Raw genomic sequence first — 18,278 nt, 5'->3', positions numbered from 1 at the left:
TTGGAGTACAGAGGATTTCTTTTTTGGGATTTATTTTGTCCCTGTCAACTATTGAAATGGACCCGGCCAAGGTACAGGCCATTTACGATTGGGTTCAGCCCACTTCTTTGAAGGCCCTCCAGAAATTTTTGGGTTTTGCTAATTTTTATCGGAAATTTATAGCAAAATTTTCTAGTATTGCCAAGCCATTGACTGATTTGACTAAGAAGGGTGCTGATGTGTTAAATTGGTCTCTGGAGGCTGTTTCTTCCTTTCAGGAGCTGAAGCGAAGATTCACCTCCGCCTCAGTTTTGCGGCAACCTGATGTCTCACTTCCGTTCCAGGTAGAGGTGGATGCTTCTGAGATTGGTGCAGGAGCTGTTTTGTCCCAAAAGGATCCTGTAACATCTAAAATGAATCCCTGTGCTTTCTTTTCCCGAAAGTTCTCTCCATCTGAACGTAACTATGATGTGGGGAATCGGGAAATGTTAGCCATGAAATAGGCATTTGAGGAGTGGAGACATTGGTTGGAGGGGGCTAAGCATCAAGTCGTGGTCCTCACTGACCACAAGAATTTGATTTACCTAGAGTCGGCTAAGCGCTTGAACCCTAGACAGGCTAGGTGGGCCTTGTTTTTTACACGTTTTGATTTTGTGGTTTCTTTTCTTCCTGGAACTAAGAAAGTCAAGGCTGACGACCTCTTTAGGAGCTTCTTTGCTGATTCTCCTGTGGTGACCAAGCCTGCTACCATCTTAGGCGAAGGGGTAGTTCTTTCTGCCATCTCGCCCGATTTGAGACGTGCTCTGGAAGAGTTCCAGGAGGACAAACCTGAGCGTTGTCCCAGTGGAAAGTTGTATGTTCCTGACCAGTGGAAGAAGAGAGTGATGTCTGAAGTTCATTGCTCTACTTTGGCTGGTCATGCAGGTATTTTTGGTACTAGAGATCTGGTGAGTCGGTCTTTTTGGTGGCCCTCCTTGTCTCGTGATGTCAGGAATTTTCTGCAGTCCTGTGGGACGTGCTCCCGGTCTAAATCGTGTTCTCGCTCTAGTGGGTTGTTGATGCCTTTGCCTGTCCCCAAGAGGCCATGGACCCATATTTCAATGGATTTCATCTCTGATATGCCTGTCTCTCAAAGGATGACTGTTATTTGGGTGATTTGTGATAGGTTCTCTAAGATGGTTCATCTTGTACCACTCCCTAAGTTGCCGTCTTCCTCTGAATTGGTGCCCCTGTTTTTACAACAGGTGGTTCGCTTGCACGGGATTCCTGAGAACATTGTATCTGACAGAGGAGTCCAGTTTGTGTCTAGATTTTGGAGAACTTTCTGTTCCAAGCTGGGAATTCACTTGTCCTTCTCCTCTGCTTTTCACCCTCAGACCAATGGGCAGACAGAGAGAATAAACCAGACCTTGGAGTCATATTTGAGATGTTTTATTTCTGCTGATCAGGATGATTGGGTTTCATTTTTGCCCTTGGCCGAATTTGCTTTAAATAATAGAGCTAGTTCTGCCACTTTGATGTCTCCTTTTTTTTGTAACTTTGGGTTTCATCCTCGATTTTCTTCAGGGCAGGTGGAGCCCTCTGCCTGCCCAGGGGTTGACACTGTGGTGGAGAGAATGCACCAGATCTGGGACCAAGTGGTGGATAAGCTAACTCTCTCCCAGGAAAAGGCCCAGCGGTTTTCCAACCGACATAGGACCATTGGTCCCCAATTTAAGGTTGGTGATATGGTGTGGTTATCATCAAAAAATATTGCTATGAAGGTGGCTTCTCCTAAGTTTAAGCCTAGATTTATTGGACCTTACAAGATTTTGGAGATTATTAATCCGGTCTCTTTTCGTTTGGCTCTTCCTGTCACATTTAAAATCCATAATGTGTTCCATAAATCTTTGCTGAAGAGGTTTGTTGAACCTGTTGTTCCGTGGGTTGCACCTCCAGACCCTGTATTGGTTGAAGGTAACATGGAATATGAGGTAGAGAAAGTACTGGATTTCCGTCTGGCTAGACGGAGACCCCAGTATTTGGTTAAGTGGAAGGGTTATGGTCAGGAGGATAATTCCTGGGTCTCTGCCTCTGATATTCATGCCAAAAGATTGGTGCGTGCCTTTCATCGGGCTCACCCTGATCGCCCTGGTGGCGTGGTTGAGGGTTCGGTGACCCCTCCTCAAGGGGGAGGTACTGTTATGAGTTCATTTTCCCCTTCACTACTGAGGCCCGAGGAACTCCCTCTTCTGGTGAAGAAAGGTAGTGAGCCTGATTGTCAAACACCTGGGGCTGATGATGATGACTGGCTGAGTGGAGTTAATGACTGGATATAAGGCTGCCGACGCCCTTCTGGCCTGCGGGTGATTTCTCTGTGGACTTCTAGGAAACCAGTCTGATTCCTGCTCATCTAAAGCTAAGATTTCTGCTTTGCCTTTTTGCATTAGTGTTTTGTTTTCCTTGCTTTTCTGGATTCTGCCATTCCCTGCTGGGGTGAGCTGAATCTCCTTTTGCCTGTTGCTGTCTTCAGAATATTCCTGAGTACTGACATAGCTTTTTGAAGCCTAGCGTCTTCAGGGCCTTTTTTACTGTCAGTTTGTTGGCTCTTATTTTCTTAGGGTTTTTCACGAATTGCAGACAGCAGCCTTCCTGTCCTTTCCTATCTAAGCTAGCGTGGGCCCCATCTTTGCTCAGTCTATCTTTGTCTGTGTTTTGTTCTTTCTTCTTGCTTCACCGTCATATGTGGGGGGGCTGCCTTTTACTTTGGGGTCTGCTCTGGGGCAGTTTAGATTTCCCTTTCTGTCTTTAGGCTATGTAGTCCTCCGGCTGTGATCGAGGGGCCTAGGGCATCGTAGGAGCCCCCCACGGCTACTGCTAGTTGTGTTGATAGGTTCAGGGGTCTGCAATCCGATAGCTGCCAACTTCTCTGGTTTTCTGGATTTAGCTAGCATTTCTATTTTTGCCTCCTACGGTGACTCAATCATAACAGGTGGCATTGGTGGGCTATATACCATGCTGGGCTATATACTATGGTGGACTGTATACTATGCTGGGCTATACACTGTGCTGGGCTATATACTATGCTGGGCTATATACTATCCTGGGCTGTATACTGTGCTGGGCTATATACTATGGTGGGCTGTATACTATCCTGGGCTGTATACTGTGCTGGGCTGTATACTGTGCTGGGCTGTATACTATGCTGGGCTGTATACTGTGCTGGGCTGTATACTATGCTGGGCTGTATACTATGCTGGGCTATATACTATGCTGGGCTGTATACTAAGCTGGGCTATATACTGTGCTGGGCTATATACTGTGCTGGGCTACATACTATGCTGGGCTCTATACTATGCTGGGCTATATACTATGCTGGGCTACATACTATGCTGGGCTGTATACTGTGCTGGGCTATATACTGTGCTGGGCTATGTATGTACTGTGCTGGGCTATATACTGTGCTGGGCTATATACTATGCTGGGCTATATACCATGTGGTGCTGTGCTATATACCATGTGGTGCTGGGCTATATACCATGCTGGGCTATTTACCTTGTGGTGCTGGGCTATATACCATGCTGGACTGCTGGGCTATATACTATGCGGCTGTTATATACCAAGGGGGGTACATTTTACATTATAATCTATGGGGGAGGCTGTGTTATATAATATGGGGGTTACATTATAGTCTATGGGGAGGTGGGCTGTATTTTATTCTATTTGGGGCTGCATTATATTCTATAGGGGGCTGTATTATATTTACTATATTCTATGGGGGTGATTGCATCATAATATATGAGGGGGCTGCATTATACTATATGAGGAGGCTACATTTTATTCTATGGGGGGCTGCATTATAATCTGTGGGGGGCTAGATTATATTGTATGGGGGCTTTATTGTATTCTATGGGGGCTGCATTATACTATATGAGAAGGGCTACATTGTATTCTATGGAGGGGCTACATTATACTATATAAGGGGCTGCATTATACTCTATGAGGGGGTTGCCATATATTCTATGGAGGGGCTGCATTATATTCAATGGGGCTTACATTATATTCTGTGGAGTGGCTGCATTATACTCTGAGGGGAAGCTGCCTTATGCTCTAAGGGGTGGCTGCATTATACTATAAGAGGAGGGCTGCATTACATTCTATGGAGGTTACATTATATTGTATGGCGGGGCTGCATTATACTCTGTGGGGTGGCTGCATTGTCTATATGTGGGCTGCATTATTCTGTATCGAGGACTATGGGGAATACATTATATGAAGAATTATGGTGTGCATTATACTATGGGAAGTGAATTGTACTACATGGATGACTATGGCGGTGAATTATACTATATGGAGCACTATGAGGAGTGTATTATACTATATGGATGACTGAGGAGTGTATTTTAATATATGGAGGACTATGGGGAGTGTATTATACTATATGGAGAACTGAGTGTATTTTAATGGAGGGCTGTGAGGAGTGTATTAGACAATATGGAGGACTATGGGGAGTGTATTATACTATATGGAGGACAGAGGAGTGTATTATACTATATGGAGGACTATGGGGTACATTATATTATATGGAGGACTATAGGGAGTGTATTATACAATATGGATGACTATAGGGAGTGTATTATACAATATGGAGGACTATGGGGAGTCTATTTTGCAATATGGAGGAATGAGGAGTGTATTATACGATATGGAGGACTATGGGTCACATTATATTATATGGAGGACCATGGGGTGTATACTGCAGATGTGCTGCTGATAACATGAAGTATGGTGATCTGTTAGTGATCCATTAGTGATGGTTCTGTCCCCATCATTCTTTCTCAGACACTGGAAAGAGGCCTGGAAACAAGTGTTGAACGACTTCAATATTGTCGCTCACACTCATTTAGCGGCCTGAACTCAGCGAATGTAAATACAACTGAAATGCTTCTGTGTGATGTGCAATATGCTAACTTTTGGCGCCCCATTTTAATCTTTGCCTAGGACCCCACTTTGCCTAAAACCGGCCCTGACCGTCGGTTGCAATCTTTTATGATGACTGTCGGTTGCACTCTGATATGACTGTTGGTTGCACTCTTTTGTGATGACTGTTGGCTACGCTCTTTTATAATGACTATCGGTTGCGCTCTTTTATGATGACTGTTGGTTGTGCTCTTTTATGATGTTTGTCAGTTGCACTCTTTTATGATGACCGTCAGTTGCGCTCTTTTGTGATGACTGTCGCGCTCTTTTATGATGACTGTCAGTTGCGCTCTTTTATGGTGACTGTAGGTTGTACTCTTTTATGATGACTGTGGGTTGTGCTCTTTTATGACTGTCACTTGTACTCCTTTATGATGACTGTTGGTTGCGCTCTTTTATGATGACTGTTGGTTACGCTCTTTTATGATGACTGTCGGTTGAGCTCTTTTATGACTGTCGGTTGCGTTCTTTTATGATGACTGTCAGTTGCGCTCTTTTGTGATGACTGTCTGTTGCGCTCTTCTATGATGACTGTCAGTTGCGCTCTTTTATGGTGACTGTAGGTTGTACTCTTTTACGACGACTGTCGGTTGCGCTCTTCTATGATGACTGTCGGTTGAGCTCTTTTATGATGACTGTCACTTGTGCTCTTTTATGATGACTGTCGGTTGCACTCTTTTATGATGACTGTCGGTTGTGCTCTTTTATGATGACTGTCGGTTGTGCTCTTTTATGATGACTGTCGGTTGTACTCTTTTATCATGACTGTCGGTTGCGCTCTTTTTTGATGACTGTCGATGGTGCTCTTTTGTGATGACTGTCGGTAGCGCTCTTTTGTGATGACTGTCAGTTGCGCTGTTTTGTGATGACTGTCGGTGGCTCTCTTTTGTAATGACTTGGTTGCGTTCTTTTGTGATGACTGTCGGTTGCGCTCCTTTACGCCTCTCCCCGTGAAGCTCCGCCCACTCCTCACAATATCGCTGCTGCAGACAGGACCGGTGACAGACTGGAGACGTCACATTCTGGTGACTCTGAAGTATCAAGCGCTGCACGGAATTATTTATATTACAAAAGTGACAATAAAAATGTAAGATTTATAAATCAGGAAAAAAATGAATTTTGCCCAAATACGTAAAATATAGAACCAATATATAAATATAAGTAACGAATATCCCTGTCTGACCTGTGATGTGTGCTCCATTAAAGCCTTCAGCAATTCCATAAAAAGCATTAACCCCTTATCGAATGCCGATACGCCTTTTATCGGCGGCAGTTAAGGGTACTTATTCCTCAGCGCCGAGAAATAAGGTTATAGCGCCCCCCAGTGTCAGAAAATCTCCAGGGTCTTGGCTATAGGGGGTAGTGGAGACCCTGGAGAACATGACTCGGGTTAGTTTTTACTGACCCCAGTGTTGCGATCACCGTTATTCACGGAAAAAAAGTCAGATTTCCTATTTCTCTCTCCTCCCCGGGCCTTGGCGTCTTCTTCCAGGAAGAAAATGGTGAGCGCATGCGCAGTGTGCCAACTGAGATCTGCCGGCCGGCACCCGGCAACAATAGATTTCTCCTATTGGCTTATTTTGATCATTGTGATAGGGTCTATCACAGTGATCAAAAAAAAACAAAAACCTTTATCACCCCCTTAATTAGGTATAAATAATACAATTAAAAACAATATATTTTTTTTCCATTATTCTGTTAGGGTTATGGTTGGGGTAAGGGCTAGGGTTGGGGTTAGGCTTGTGGTGTTAGGGTATGTTCCCATAGTCAGTATTGGCAGCGCTTTTGAATGCAGGGGATTCCTCATGTGTTCATTGAACCATGTGGAATCACCATGTCCCTATACATTGTGTGGGTGACTTTATCTTGCGGAGATTGAGCGTCTCCGTAAGATAGACATGCTGCAGTCTATAAAGACGCGCCGCATGTGTCTCTGCAGGGAAGTCAGAGGTGTCCGTGCACACATAGTGGAGATGGGATTTCATGAAATCCCCTCCACTATGCTGTAACAGCTGGCCTCTGGGGGTTGGACGCTGCGGCTGTACGCAGTGTCCAACTCATAGCATTTACTGTCTGTGGGAACATACCCTTAGGGTTAGGGGTGTGTTGGGGTTATGGTTGGGATTAGGGTTAGAATTGGGGGGGGTTTCCACTATTTAGGCACATCAGGGGGTCTCCAAACGTGACATGGCGCCACCATTGATTCCAGACAATTTTGCATTCAAAAAGTCTAACTGTGCTCCCTCCCTTCTGAGCCCTGCCATGCGCCCAGTGGCTTTCCCTCACATATGGGGTACAGACGTACTCAGGAGAAATTGCACAACACATTTTAGGGTCCATTTTCTCCTGACATCCTTGTGAAAATAAAAAAGTACATTTTTTGTGAAAAAAAGTAAAATGTTAATTTTTCCTTCCACATTACTTTAGTTCATGTTTATTAACCTTCCAGGTGCTTCACTTCTTGAATGTGGTTTTGAGCACCTTGAGGGGTGCAGTTTTTAGAATGTTGTCACTTTTGGGTATTTTCTGCCATATAGACCCCTCAAAGTGACTTCAAATGTCAGGTGGTCCCTAAAAAAAAATGGTGGTGTAAATTTTGTTGGAAAAATGAGAAATCGCTGGTCAATTTTTAACCCTTATAACTTCGTAACAAAAAAAAATTTGGTTGCAAAATTGTGCTGATGTAAAGTAAACATGTGGGAAATGTTATTTATTAACTATTTTGTGTGACATATCTCTGTGATTTAAGGGCATAAAAATTAAAAGTTTGTAAAATTGCAACATTTTCAAAATTTTTGCCACATTTGTTTTATTCACATAGAAGAAATGTTACCACTGTCATGAAGTACAATATGTCACGAGAAAACGGTCTCAGAATCACCGGGATCCATGGAAGCATTCCAGAGTTATTACTTCATAAAGGGACAGTGGTCAGAATTGTAAAATTCGGCAGGGTCATTAAGTATTACATTGGCTCTGTCACTGTCCAGCAGCCAGATGAGGGAATTAGGCTGGAGTCACACTAACCAGTGCAAAATACGCTCCGTAGTTTACATGCGTAATACGGATGAATGACCCCTAAATAGTGCTCCGTAGGTCATCCGTAAGCCAGGTGCGGTCGCGTATTTTGCGCATGTCTGCATCCGTATGTAATCCGTATGGTATCCGTATGCAATCCGTATGGCGAGATTTTCTCGCAGCCTTGCAAAATGGACATTTAACGGTTTTGAGGGCTGCTAACTATTTTAATCATTAGCCTGCACCCTATTTCTACACTTAGAAACAGGTGGCTGCCTCCATACTGTACATTTGTGAGCTTGCTTTCACGAGGTGTGTTGTTGTTCTTTGTGCAACATGGCAGAGGGTCTGAGATTCAATACAACTGAGCAGGTTCTCTTGAACTGGCTTTTGTCACGGCGCTTTGGGCAACCATACCCAGTGATAGTGGATCCGCGGAGGAGACGCATGTGGGTACATCCACTTTTGAGGCAACGACTCACAAGAGGTCATTTTCACCGCCTCTATTCTTCTCTGTGGGAGCATCCTGAGAAATTTTACCAGTACTGTTGCATGAGCATTACCACATTTGATCGACTCTTGGAGACAGTGCGCCCTGGGCTAACCTTTCAGGACACAAGGATGCGCAAAGCGATATCTGCAGAGCGACTTCTACTCACAATACGGTATGTACTACACAACCACATTCTCTATGTTCATAATGTGTGTGCTAAAGTATGTTTTTTTGCCTTCTTGGACAAAGTTTTATGCCCTCATCTTACTCCAAATATGTTTCAACTTACACACCAGAATGTTAGCTCTAATATGTATTGCATATCACTTAGTCATTGTGGAACCAAATATGTGTGTGGTATTCTATCTCAATTCCTCCCAAGTTTGGTCGGCATGTAACTGATGTTTTTGGACTTCCAGGATGGAAGACTGGTTGAGGATATCAAGGGACTTTGAGGAGGACTGCCAGTTTCCAAATTGTATTGGGGCCCTGGATGGCAAACATATCCGGGTGCGTAATCCGCCGAACTCTGGCTCCCAATTCTTCAATTATAAACAATACTTTTCTGTTGTATTGTTGTCTCTGGTAGACCCTCAATACAAGTTTAGAATTGGTGACATTGGGGCCTATGGAAGGACGGGAGACTCTAGAGTCTTCAAAACTTCCATAATGGCTCAGCGGCTACGCACTCACCAGTTGGATCTACCACCACCACGCCAGCTACCAGGCTCCCCTGAAGAATCAGTCCCTTATGTCCTTGTGGCAGATGAGGCCTTTCTGTTATCGCGCAATGTCATGAGGCCATATCCCCAATGTCATGAGGCCATATCTCCGGCGCAACCTTGACCACAGTCGCTGAATTTGTAACTTGCGCCTATCACGTGCTAGGCGACTGGTGGAGTGTTCCTTTGGGATTCTTTGTGCCAAATGGCGGGTACTACAGTCTGCCATTCAGTTGAGTAAACAAAATTTCAATGAAGTTGTGAAAGCCTGTGTTGTTCTGCCTAACTTTACCAGGATACGATTGTTCATCCTCTGATGGTGTTGTGCGTTGGCCGAACAATGTGCGCAGGGTGAGACCACCTATGAACCCTCAACGTAGACCGCTCTCTGGCCTCAAAGTGCGTGATATTTTCAATAATTACTTTATCTCACCTGAGGGGGCAACTTCTTGGCAAGAGCATGCTGTGTCTATGTTATAATTTGTTTCTTTAAGTGTGTCTAAATATATATTACTCAACCCCTTATGTTTCTATGACTGTTTCATTGCATTGGTTAGTGTATGTAAGTATGTTGTGAGGGATTGTGAAAAATCACACAGAGACGTCAATTATAGTAAATTTTTAGTTTTGCCTTTTTTTTGTTTGCTTAAAGGCAAACATAATATTGCCAAAAGAACATTTTGGCAATGGGCAAAATGACCCTTTGTGCCTTCTTTAATTTTTTTGAAAAGTAACATTACATAACATAACCCAAAAAAAGATTAGGCAATAACAACATTGCTGCATGACAATATTAAACTAGATTTAAAAAAAAAAGGTGAGCTCCATCAACAAAATAAAAGCTAAAAGATAACACTCACATTTCTTCATAATGTTTTCCAATCATAGAAAGATTCCACCATGACAGGCAAGGCTACCTCACGGCTTTCAGACAGATATTACCTGTCTGTAGAACAGAGAATATTTAACCATGCTATACTGGAAAGGATGAAAAAACAAAACTCACTTGTTAAGACATAGAGAGAGCGTGATATTCTGAAGGCTGGTTGTCTTGATTTGTTTTACTAGAGATTGATAGCAAAAAAGGTGACTACTTCACTAAGGCCAGCACTCCTTTCCTAGGCATTAGCAAGTGAGTAGTGTATTTTCATCCTTTCATTTTACAGTATAGCGCGTTGAAATATTCTCTTTTGTACACACATGTAATATCTGTCTGAAAGGCGTGAGGTAGCCTTGCCTGTCATGATGGATTCTTTCATATGATTGTAAAACACTGTGAAAAAATAAGGATGTTAAATTATGTAAAAAAGTTTGGTGATGGAGAACACCTGTTTTTTCCTTTCTATTTGGAGCACCAGTTAAACCGCACTAGACTTCTCCAGCCGTCAGACTCATAAATCCTCATAGGTTGGGGAAGGGGAACGTGGAAGAGCAGCCTGTGGGTGCTGCTGGACACTGTGGCCAACATCGCCCTGTGTGGGGCCATACTGTTGCCCATGATGCTGGAATTGTCCGGCCTCCTGGGACTGTTGGGGATACTGGCCAGAGTAATGATGATGGTGAGGGGCATCTTGTTGGCTGTGGTAGGCACATGGCTCATACCCACCAAGATAGCCAGATCGTCCCCAACCAGGTTGGGACCAGCCTCCAACACTGGGTGGGTACAAGTGGCCATATTGGTGGGGTTGGCTAGAGGCTGACATTTGGGGCTGCGGAATAGAAGGTTGGGTAGTGGGAGGAAGGGGTTGAGGTGTTGGCCCACGTATTAGGGGCTGTTCGGACCCTGCTTGAGCAAGCATCTGTGTTAATGGTCTCATGCGCATTAGATTTCGGGGGGGAGAGCTGCCACCTCTCCAGAAATTCGAAAACCTCATATGGGGTATTGGGGGGGGGGGTGCATCAAGCAGGATCTGAATACATCGCCTAATACGGAGCCTGACCTCACGGGTAAGGGCACGGAGATAAAGGGTGAGGCTACGTGCGTAGGCCTCCTCCCCATCATCTGTAGTTACTCTTTATAAATAATTGAGCACCCCTGTGTCCACATTGGTCCTGCTCTCTTGAATAGTGATCTGGCACCTTCTTCGTGTTCGCCGTGATGTAAGAGCAGCCTGTGGGGATGCCCTGATCTGGCCAGTTGGGCTGCTGCTCAAGTTGCCCGGCTCTTCCAGGATGGGTGATGGGGCAGCAGCAGACCGTCCTGGTGGTGTTGTGTGTTGGGCAGCCATTGCGTTGTCCTGTGATGCCTCATCTTCTGCCATCCTTCTTGTAGGGGGAGAAGATGTGCCAGCCACCTCATCCCCTACAGGATCTATCATGGGCTCTGCCTCTGAGGCCGTTCCTCGATCCGTAATGTTGGATTGAGTTCAGTTATGAAATAGAACAGAGGCAAAAATACATCAATATTTTTGGCCCTGTAAAGTATTTGTGTAATGTGGTGTGAGGTATCTACTTACGGTCTCAGATCCAGAATTGGGGCGAGGAAGTTCAGCCGGTCATAGTAGATGTACTTCCTTTTAACATATCCAGCATCCCCACTCCTGGACCGCTGCTGGCGTTCCCGGCGGTACTGGTCCCGGATGCTTCACCAGCGTTTCATCACATCTTCCACTGCAATGTGACAAGAAATATTGTCAAATTCACATATTTGAGAGGTCACATTTTCTACCAGTAGTCTAGGCATGGGGCCTTCAGGGGTGTGCTTTCTACCCATGGTGGCATATCTAATTGGGCAGATACACAGGGTCTCTTTAGCTACACTTAATAATTGTTTTGTCTAGGAGGATGAGGAGCTTGTGGCCTAACCCCAAATTATGGCTGTGTGAAGCCACGTGTCACATCCAAATCGAACGGCCTCATGAGGCTAAAATTACATGCACAGGAATGGGGGGTGCTGATTCTAGATTCCTTTTTTCTTGCGCGCTAAGGTTACTGATGTTTTGCGTTGTACTTACGAATTTTATGCTGCTCCTCACGTGGCCGATCACCAAAGTCATGGTACATCTGGCGACAGATGCGCCTCCATGACGCCTCCTTTCTTGCCCGGTTTGCATAATTGGCATCGCGTTGGTCCCAGATTTCGGGACGCTCCTGCACCAGGACAATGAGCATCTCCACATTTATGTACGTGGACGCCATGCTGCTGCTGTACTCCGTGGAGGCGTACTTCCGTGATGTCTGGAGTGCTTTTTGAGCTCATTTGCATGTCTAGGCTTCCTGATGATGGATTGCCCCATTTCCTGTCACCAGCCAAAAGACCTGCGTATTGCTCGCAGGTCACACGTGTGGTCCGTGTGTAATCCGTATTTTTTGCGCACCCATAGACTTGCATTGGCGTATTACGGCCGTAGTACGCTGACAATCGCAGCATGCTGCGAGTGGCACGGAGCGTAGAATACGGATGAGAAATATACAGCTGGTGCGAGGGACCCCATAGAGAATCATTGGTCCGTGTCTAATGCATGCTTTTAGCGCCTCTCACTCGGCCGTATTCCTCGCCAGTGTGACCCCGGCCTTACAATGGCGTTTGTATGAGCAGCTCCTGAAACCAACATTTCAGTGCTGAACTGTTTACACCGGAGGGGATTTGGTGCGGATCTCACCGTCTCCTCTGCGGAGTAGCGACCTCAGCACTGAAGCGTCTCTAGACCGGAGTGAAGTGAATATGTGTGGGGAGATCCTCAAAATAGCTCCGCCCATCTTGACGCAACTCTATGGGCTGCGCATGACGTGGGCGTGTCCTCTCCCAGCAGCTTCCGGTTTGCCAGTGGCCCGTAAAGCGCCGTCTTCCTGTGCGACACCGTGCAAGGTTTCCTGGTGAAAACTACAACTCCCAGCGGCCCGTTCGGCGGAGCTCTGGGGTACAACACCACCGGGAAGCCGCACGTTACTGTGGACGGAAGGCAGTGACAGCGTGCACCGCTGCTGCTAGGGGATGTGGTTACCATAGGCAGATGTGCGCCCCGGGCACCGCTCCTATCTGCAGGGCGACGGGATGGAGTTCCAGGGGCCAGTGCCCCCGCTGCCCTCTTATCTCTCAGGTCCACCCATGGACTTAGACCAGGGCTCGGGGGGCAGTGAGAGCAGAGCGCCCCCACGTGTAGACAGCTGTCCGGACATGGACACCAGACCCCCTCCAGAGCTGGTGGACACGGAATGCCAGCTGGGCACTGCCTTCCACATGGAGGAGCTTCTGAGTGAGCTGCCCACCCTCCCCTGCCCTGCTAATGAGGACGAGGCTTCCCTCGGGAATGCCAGCCATGGATGCCAGCCGTGCCTGCTACACATTGCCACGGGCAAGGGACTGCGGCAAATGTCAGACTCCAGCATGGAAGCCGCTGGCAGCCATGGCCTCTTCTTGACCGAGAATGACAAAGATGGGATGTTCACCCTCTTCCAGTGTTCGGCGGGCACGCTATCGGCTGGTGACACTGGGATGCCCCTGGCCAGGCTGGAGGCCGTATCAGGCAATGAGCAGTGCGCAGGAAGAGTGGAGGAAAAGGAGTCCTCGTCCCGAGAAGACGCCGAGCCGCGCCATGTTCAGGAGGTACCAATCAGTAATTCTGCCACTGGCTGGCGTCCCAATAGGAGAGGGGCGGGGGAAATGCCTAACGGTTAATGGGGTGTCATCAGAAGCCAAGCGCTAGGACCAATCCTGTTCTAACACCCCGATGACCTGCTTAGGGGGAGTGTGGAGGATCTGCCGGATGTGTAGCACCTGCGTGACCTGAGCGAGGCGCTGTCCTGGTGTTCTGTAGGAATGGATGGGGCTGCACTATGTGTACAGCCCAATCATGGTGTTACAGTTCTGATCACAGGCCTACCACGGTGTTTGTGTGCCTACACCCACAGTCCTGAGAGAGGCAGGTCATAAGTTCCCTACGCCTTGCAGTCCAATGCTGGAGAGTGCCGCTCCTGCTGGTGAAGCTCAGCCAAGTAATGAAATTGTGAGGAGCAAAGGAAATGGCACATCCATCCAACAATGAAAAAGATCAAAAATGTATAGGAAAAACATGGATTCCAAGGATGTAAAAAGCTGATGCGTTTCTGGCGTCTAAGGCCCTTACTCTAGGACCCAAGAAGCGCGTCAGCTTTTTACATCCTCGGAATACATGGTTTTCCTATACATTTTTTATCTATCTTATTCATTGTTGGATGGATGTGCTGATTCCTTTGCTCCTCACAATTTCACTTGCAGCCATAATCCTACCGCAGAAATTCCCTAAAGCCAGCAGGCAATACATAAAGAATGGGGATATATAAAGGAAGCGCACTCTTCTCCTTCCTTTACAATGACCTGTGAACATGATATCGGCTGATAAACGTGCATAAATATTTACATTTGTTTCTCATGGAGCGTACTTTCCAGTCCTATTGGGCGTTTCTTCTCTGGGGGCGTGCACTTTGACCCCTCTCTACTAGATACTGCCAATCACAACTCTGCATCTGATCGATCAGTGTCAGAGGCTGCCAAGCTGTGATTGGCAGTATCTGGGAGAGAGTGGTGAAAGTGCACGCCCCCAGAGAAGAAACGCCCAATAGGACTGGAAAGTATGCTCCATGAGAAACAAATGTGAATATTTTTGCAATGGAGCAATTCGGCACCAGATGTGAACAACCTTCAGACTCGGGAGTTCAGGGATTTTTTACTAGGCATTTAACTTTTTTATTTTTTTAAGCAAGTGAAGTGTCCTCTTTAAAATCCGCTTTGTCGACAGCACGTCTAGTCTTAAGCAGAGGATGTGCTGCTGACAATATGCATGCTGTATGGGGACAGAATGACCTAACAGCAACCTTTTGTCTCCATCAAATTTGTAGTAGCCAGTATAGAAGGGCCATAAATGTGATGATCGACTTGTTATAGCAGAAGAAATCTGCTTGTATAAACCTGCCTTTACACTTCTTGAAGTAAATAAGGCACAGCAGCTGGATGTAGCATTGGGGAAACTGAGGAGATGGGCGCAGCTGCTGGATGTAGCCCTGGGAAACAGGAGACGGGCGCAGCAGCTGAATGTAGCCCTGGGGAAACTGAGGTGACGGGCGCAGCAGCTGAATGTAGCCCTGGGGAAACTGAGGTGACGGGCGCAGCAGCTGAATGTAGCCCTGGGGAAACTGAGGAGACGGGCGCAGCAGCTGAATGTAGCGCTGGGAAACTGAGGAGACGGGCGCAGCAGCTGAATGTAGCCCTGGGGAAACTGAGGAGACAGGCTCAGCAGCTGAATAGCCCTGGGGAAACTGAGGAGACGGGCGCAGCAGCTGAATGTAGCCCTGGGGAAACTGAGGAGACGGGCGCAGCAGCTGAATGTAGCCCTGGGGAAACTGAGGAGACGGGCGCAGCAGCTGGATGTAGCCCTGGGGAAACTGAGGAGACGGGCGCAGCAGCTGGATGTAGCCCTGGGGAAACTGAGTAGATGGGCGCAGAAGCTGTATGTAGCCCTGGGGAAACTGTGGAGATGGGTGCAGCAGATGGATGTAGCCCTGGGGAAACTGAGGAGACGGGTGCAGCAGCTGGATGTAGCCCTGGGGAAACTGAGGAGACGGGCGCAGCAGCTGGATGTAGCCCTGGGGAAACTGAGGAGACGGGCGCAGCAGCTGGATGTAGCCCTGGGGAAACTGAGGAGATGGGCGCAGCAGCTGGATGTAGCCCTGGGGAAACTGAGGAGATGGGCGCAGCAGCTGGATGTAGCCCTGGGGAAACTGAGGAGACGGGCGCAGCAGCTGGATGTAGCCCTGGGGAAACGGAGGAGACGGCTGCATCAGCTGGATGTAGCCCTGGGGAAACTGAGGAGATGGGTGCAGCTGCTTTATGTAGCCCTGGGGAAACTGATGTCTGCTCCAGGCTTCTACAGTTCTGCCAGTTTCGCTGCACTGACAGGGAAGGGTGCACTGTAATATTTCTATTTTTTTTTTATAATGGGGCACATTCTTGTGTATCTTGAGGATTCATTACTTTTAGGGTGTGTGCACACGCTGCAGATTCTGCTGCGGATTTTGCAAAATCCGCAGGTCAAAAGACCTGCTATTTGCGGATTAGCCTGCGGTTTTCCCCTGCGGTTTGGCACCTGCTAATGGAGCAGGTATGACACCGCTGCGGATTCTGCACAAAGAAGTGACATGCTGCGGTTTTGAAACCGCAGCAAATCCGCGTGGAAAAATCCGCACCGTGTGCACTGTGGTTTTTGTTTTCCATAGAATATAAAGGTACTGTACAGTCATGGCCAAAAGTTTTGAGAATGACACAAATATTAATTTTTACAAAGTCTACTGCTTCATTTTTCTAATGGCAATTTGCAGATACTCCAGAATGTTATAAAGAGTGATCAGCTTAACAGCAATTACTTGCAAAGTCAATATTTGCCTAGAAAATGAACTTTATCCCCCAAAACACATTTCAACATCATTGCAGCCCTGCCTTAAAAGGACCAGCTAACATTGTTTCAGTGATTGCTCCATTAACACAGGTGTGGGTGTTGATGAGGACAGGGCTGGAGATCAATCTGTCATGATTAAGTAAGAATGACACCACTGGACACTTTAAAAGGAGGCTGGTGCTTGGCATCATTGTTTCTCTTCTGTTAACCAAGGTTATCTCTAAAGAAACACGTGCAGTCATCATTGCACTGCACAAAAATGGCCTAACAGGGAAGAGTATCGCAGCTAGAAAGATTGCACCTCAGTCAACAATCTATCGCATCATCAAGAACTTCAAGGAGAGAGGTTCCCTTGTTGCCAAAAAGGCTCCAGGGCGCCCAAGAAAGACCAGCAAGCGCCAGGACCGTCTCTTAAAAGTGTTTCAGCTGCGGGATTGGGCTACCAGCAGTGCAGAGCTTGCTCAGGAATGGCAGCAGGCAGGTGTGAGTGCATCTGCACGCACTGTGAGGCGGAGACTCTTGGAGCAAGGCCTGGTCTCAAGGAGGGCAGCAAAGAAGCCACTTCTCTCCAGGAAAAACATCATGGACAGACTGATATTCTGCAAGAGGTACAGGGAGTGGACTGCTGAGGACTGGGGTAAAGTCATTTTCTCTGATGAATCCCCTTTTCGATTGTTTGGGACATCTGGAAAACGGCTTATTCGGAGAAGACCAGGTGAGCGCTACCACCAGTCTTGTCTCATGCCAACTGTCAAGCATCCTGAAACCATTCATGTGTGGGGTTGCTTCTCAGCCAAGGGAATGGGCTCTCTCTCAGTCTTGCCTAAAAACACAGCCATGAATAAAGAATGGTACCAGAATGTCCTCCAAGAGCAACTTCTCCCAACCGTCCAAGAGCAGTTTGGCGATCAACAATGCCTTTTTCAACATGATGGAGCACCTTGCCATAAAGCAAAGGTGATAACTAAATGGCTCAGGGAACAAAACATTGAGATTTTGGGACCATGGCCTGGAAACTCCCCAGATCTTAATCCCATTGAGAACTTGTGGTCAATCATCAAGAGACGGGTGGACAAACAAAAACCTTCAAATGCAGACAAAATAAAAGCATTGATTTTGCAAGAATGGACTGCTATCAGTCAGGATTTGATCCAGAAGTTGATTGAGAGCATGCCAGGGAGAATTGCTGAGGTCCTGAAGAAGAAGGGTCAACACTGCAAATATTGACTTGCTGCATTAACTCATTCTAACTGTCAATATAACCTTTTGCTACTCATAATATGATTGCAATTATATTTCTGTATGTGATAAAAACATCTGACAAACACACATAAAAACCAGAGGCCAGCAGATCATGTGAAAATATAATATTTGTGTCATTCTCTAAACTATTGGCCATGACTGTACACTGCAGCAAAAACCACTGCGGATCCGCAGCGTGTGCACACACCCATAGTGTGGCATGTCTAATAGTGTATTGTCTAGACTCTAGTTTTTTACTCAGTATTATTTTGGAATAATCTTTTTTTTTTTTTTTTTTTTTTTTTCTTCTCTCCACTTTTCCTTTGCAATTGTGACTTATTTCTGCCAAAGACTTTGCCACAGTCTCAGAATTATCCAGCACCACCAAAAGGTATGTGAGACGCAGCGTGGGCAACAGATGTGTGACTGCTTTCATATGTTGGCTGTAAGGGTGTGTGCACACGCTGCGGATTGGTCTGCGGATTTTTCCGTGCG

General features: G+C 46.5%; 1 protein-coding gene and 1 long non-coding RNA gene across 2 annotated transcripts in view; one reads left to right on the top strand and one right to left on the bottom strand.

Moving 5' to 3' along the window:
• Window positions 1–7,633: 7,633 nt before the first annotated feature.
• On the bottom strand, window positions 7,634–12,857 carry LOC141075866 (uncharacterized). The gene is made up of 2 exons (XR_012227350.1): window positions 12,126–12,857; window positions 7,634–11,781 (listed from the first exon to the last, which is right to left on the bottom strand). It is a non-coding gene; the product is annotated as an uncharacterized lncRNA (long non-coding RNA).
• Window positions 12,858–12,985: 128 nt separating this feature from the next.
• APBA3 (amyloid beta precursor protein binding family A member 3) overlaps window positions 12,986–18,278 on the top strand; it is a 73,278-nt gene continuing 67,985 nt past the window's right edge. The window contains exons 1-2 of the mRNA XM_073563026.1: window positions 12,986–13,717; window positions 18,135–18,174. Of these exons, the coding sequence (XP_073419127.1) occupies window positions 13,166–13,717; window positions 18,135–18,174 (592 nt within the window). The 5' untranslated portion in view covers window positions 12,986–13,165. The remainder of the gene's footprint in view (window positions 13,718–18,134; window positions 18,175–18,278) is intronic.

The sequence above is a fragment of the Dendrobates tinctorius genome, unplaced genomic scaffold (assembly GCF_039654945.1).
Source record: "Dendrobates tinctorius isolate UK_male_01 unplaced genomic scaffold, ASM3965494v1 ptg000377l, whole genome shotgun sequence".
Classification (NCBI taxonomy): Eukaryota; Metazoa; Chordata; class Amphibia; order Anura; family Dendrobatidae; genus Dendrobates; species Dendrobates tinctorius.
This window is presented reverse-complemented; position numbering and strand designations above follow the sequence as displayed.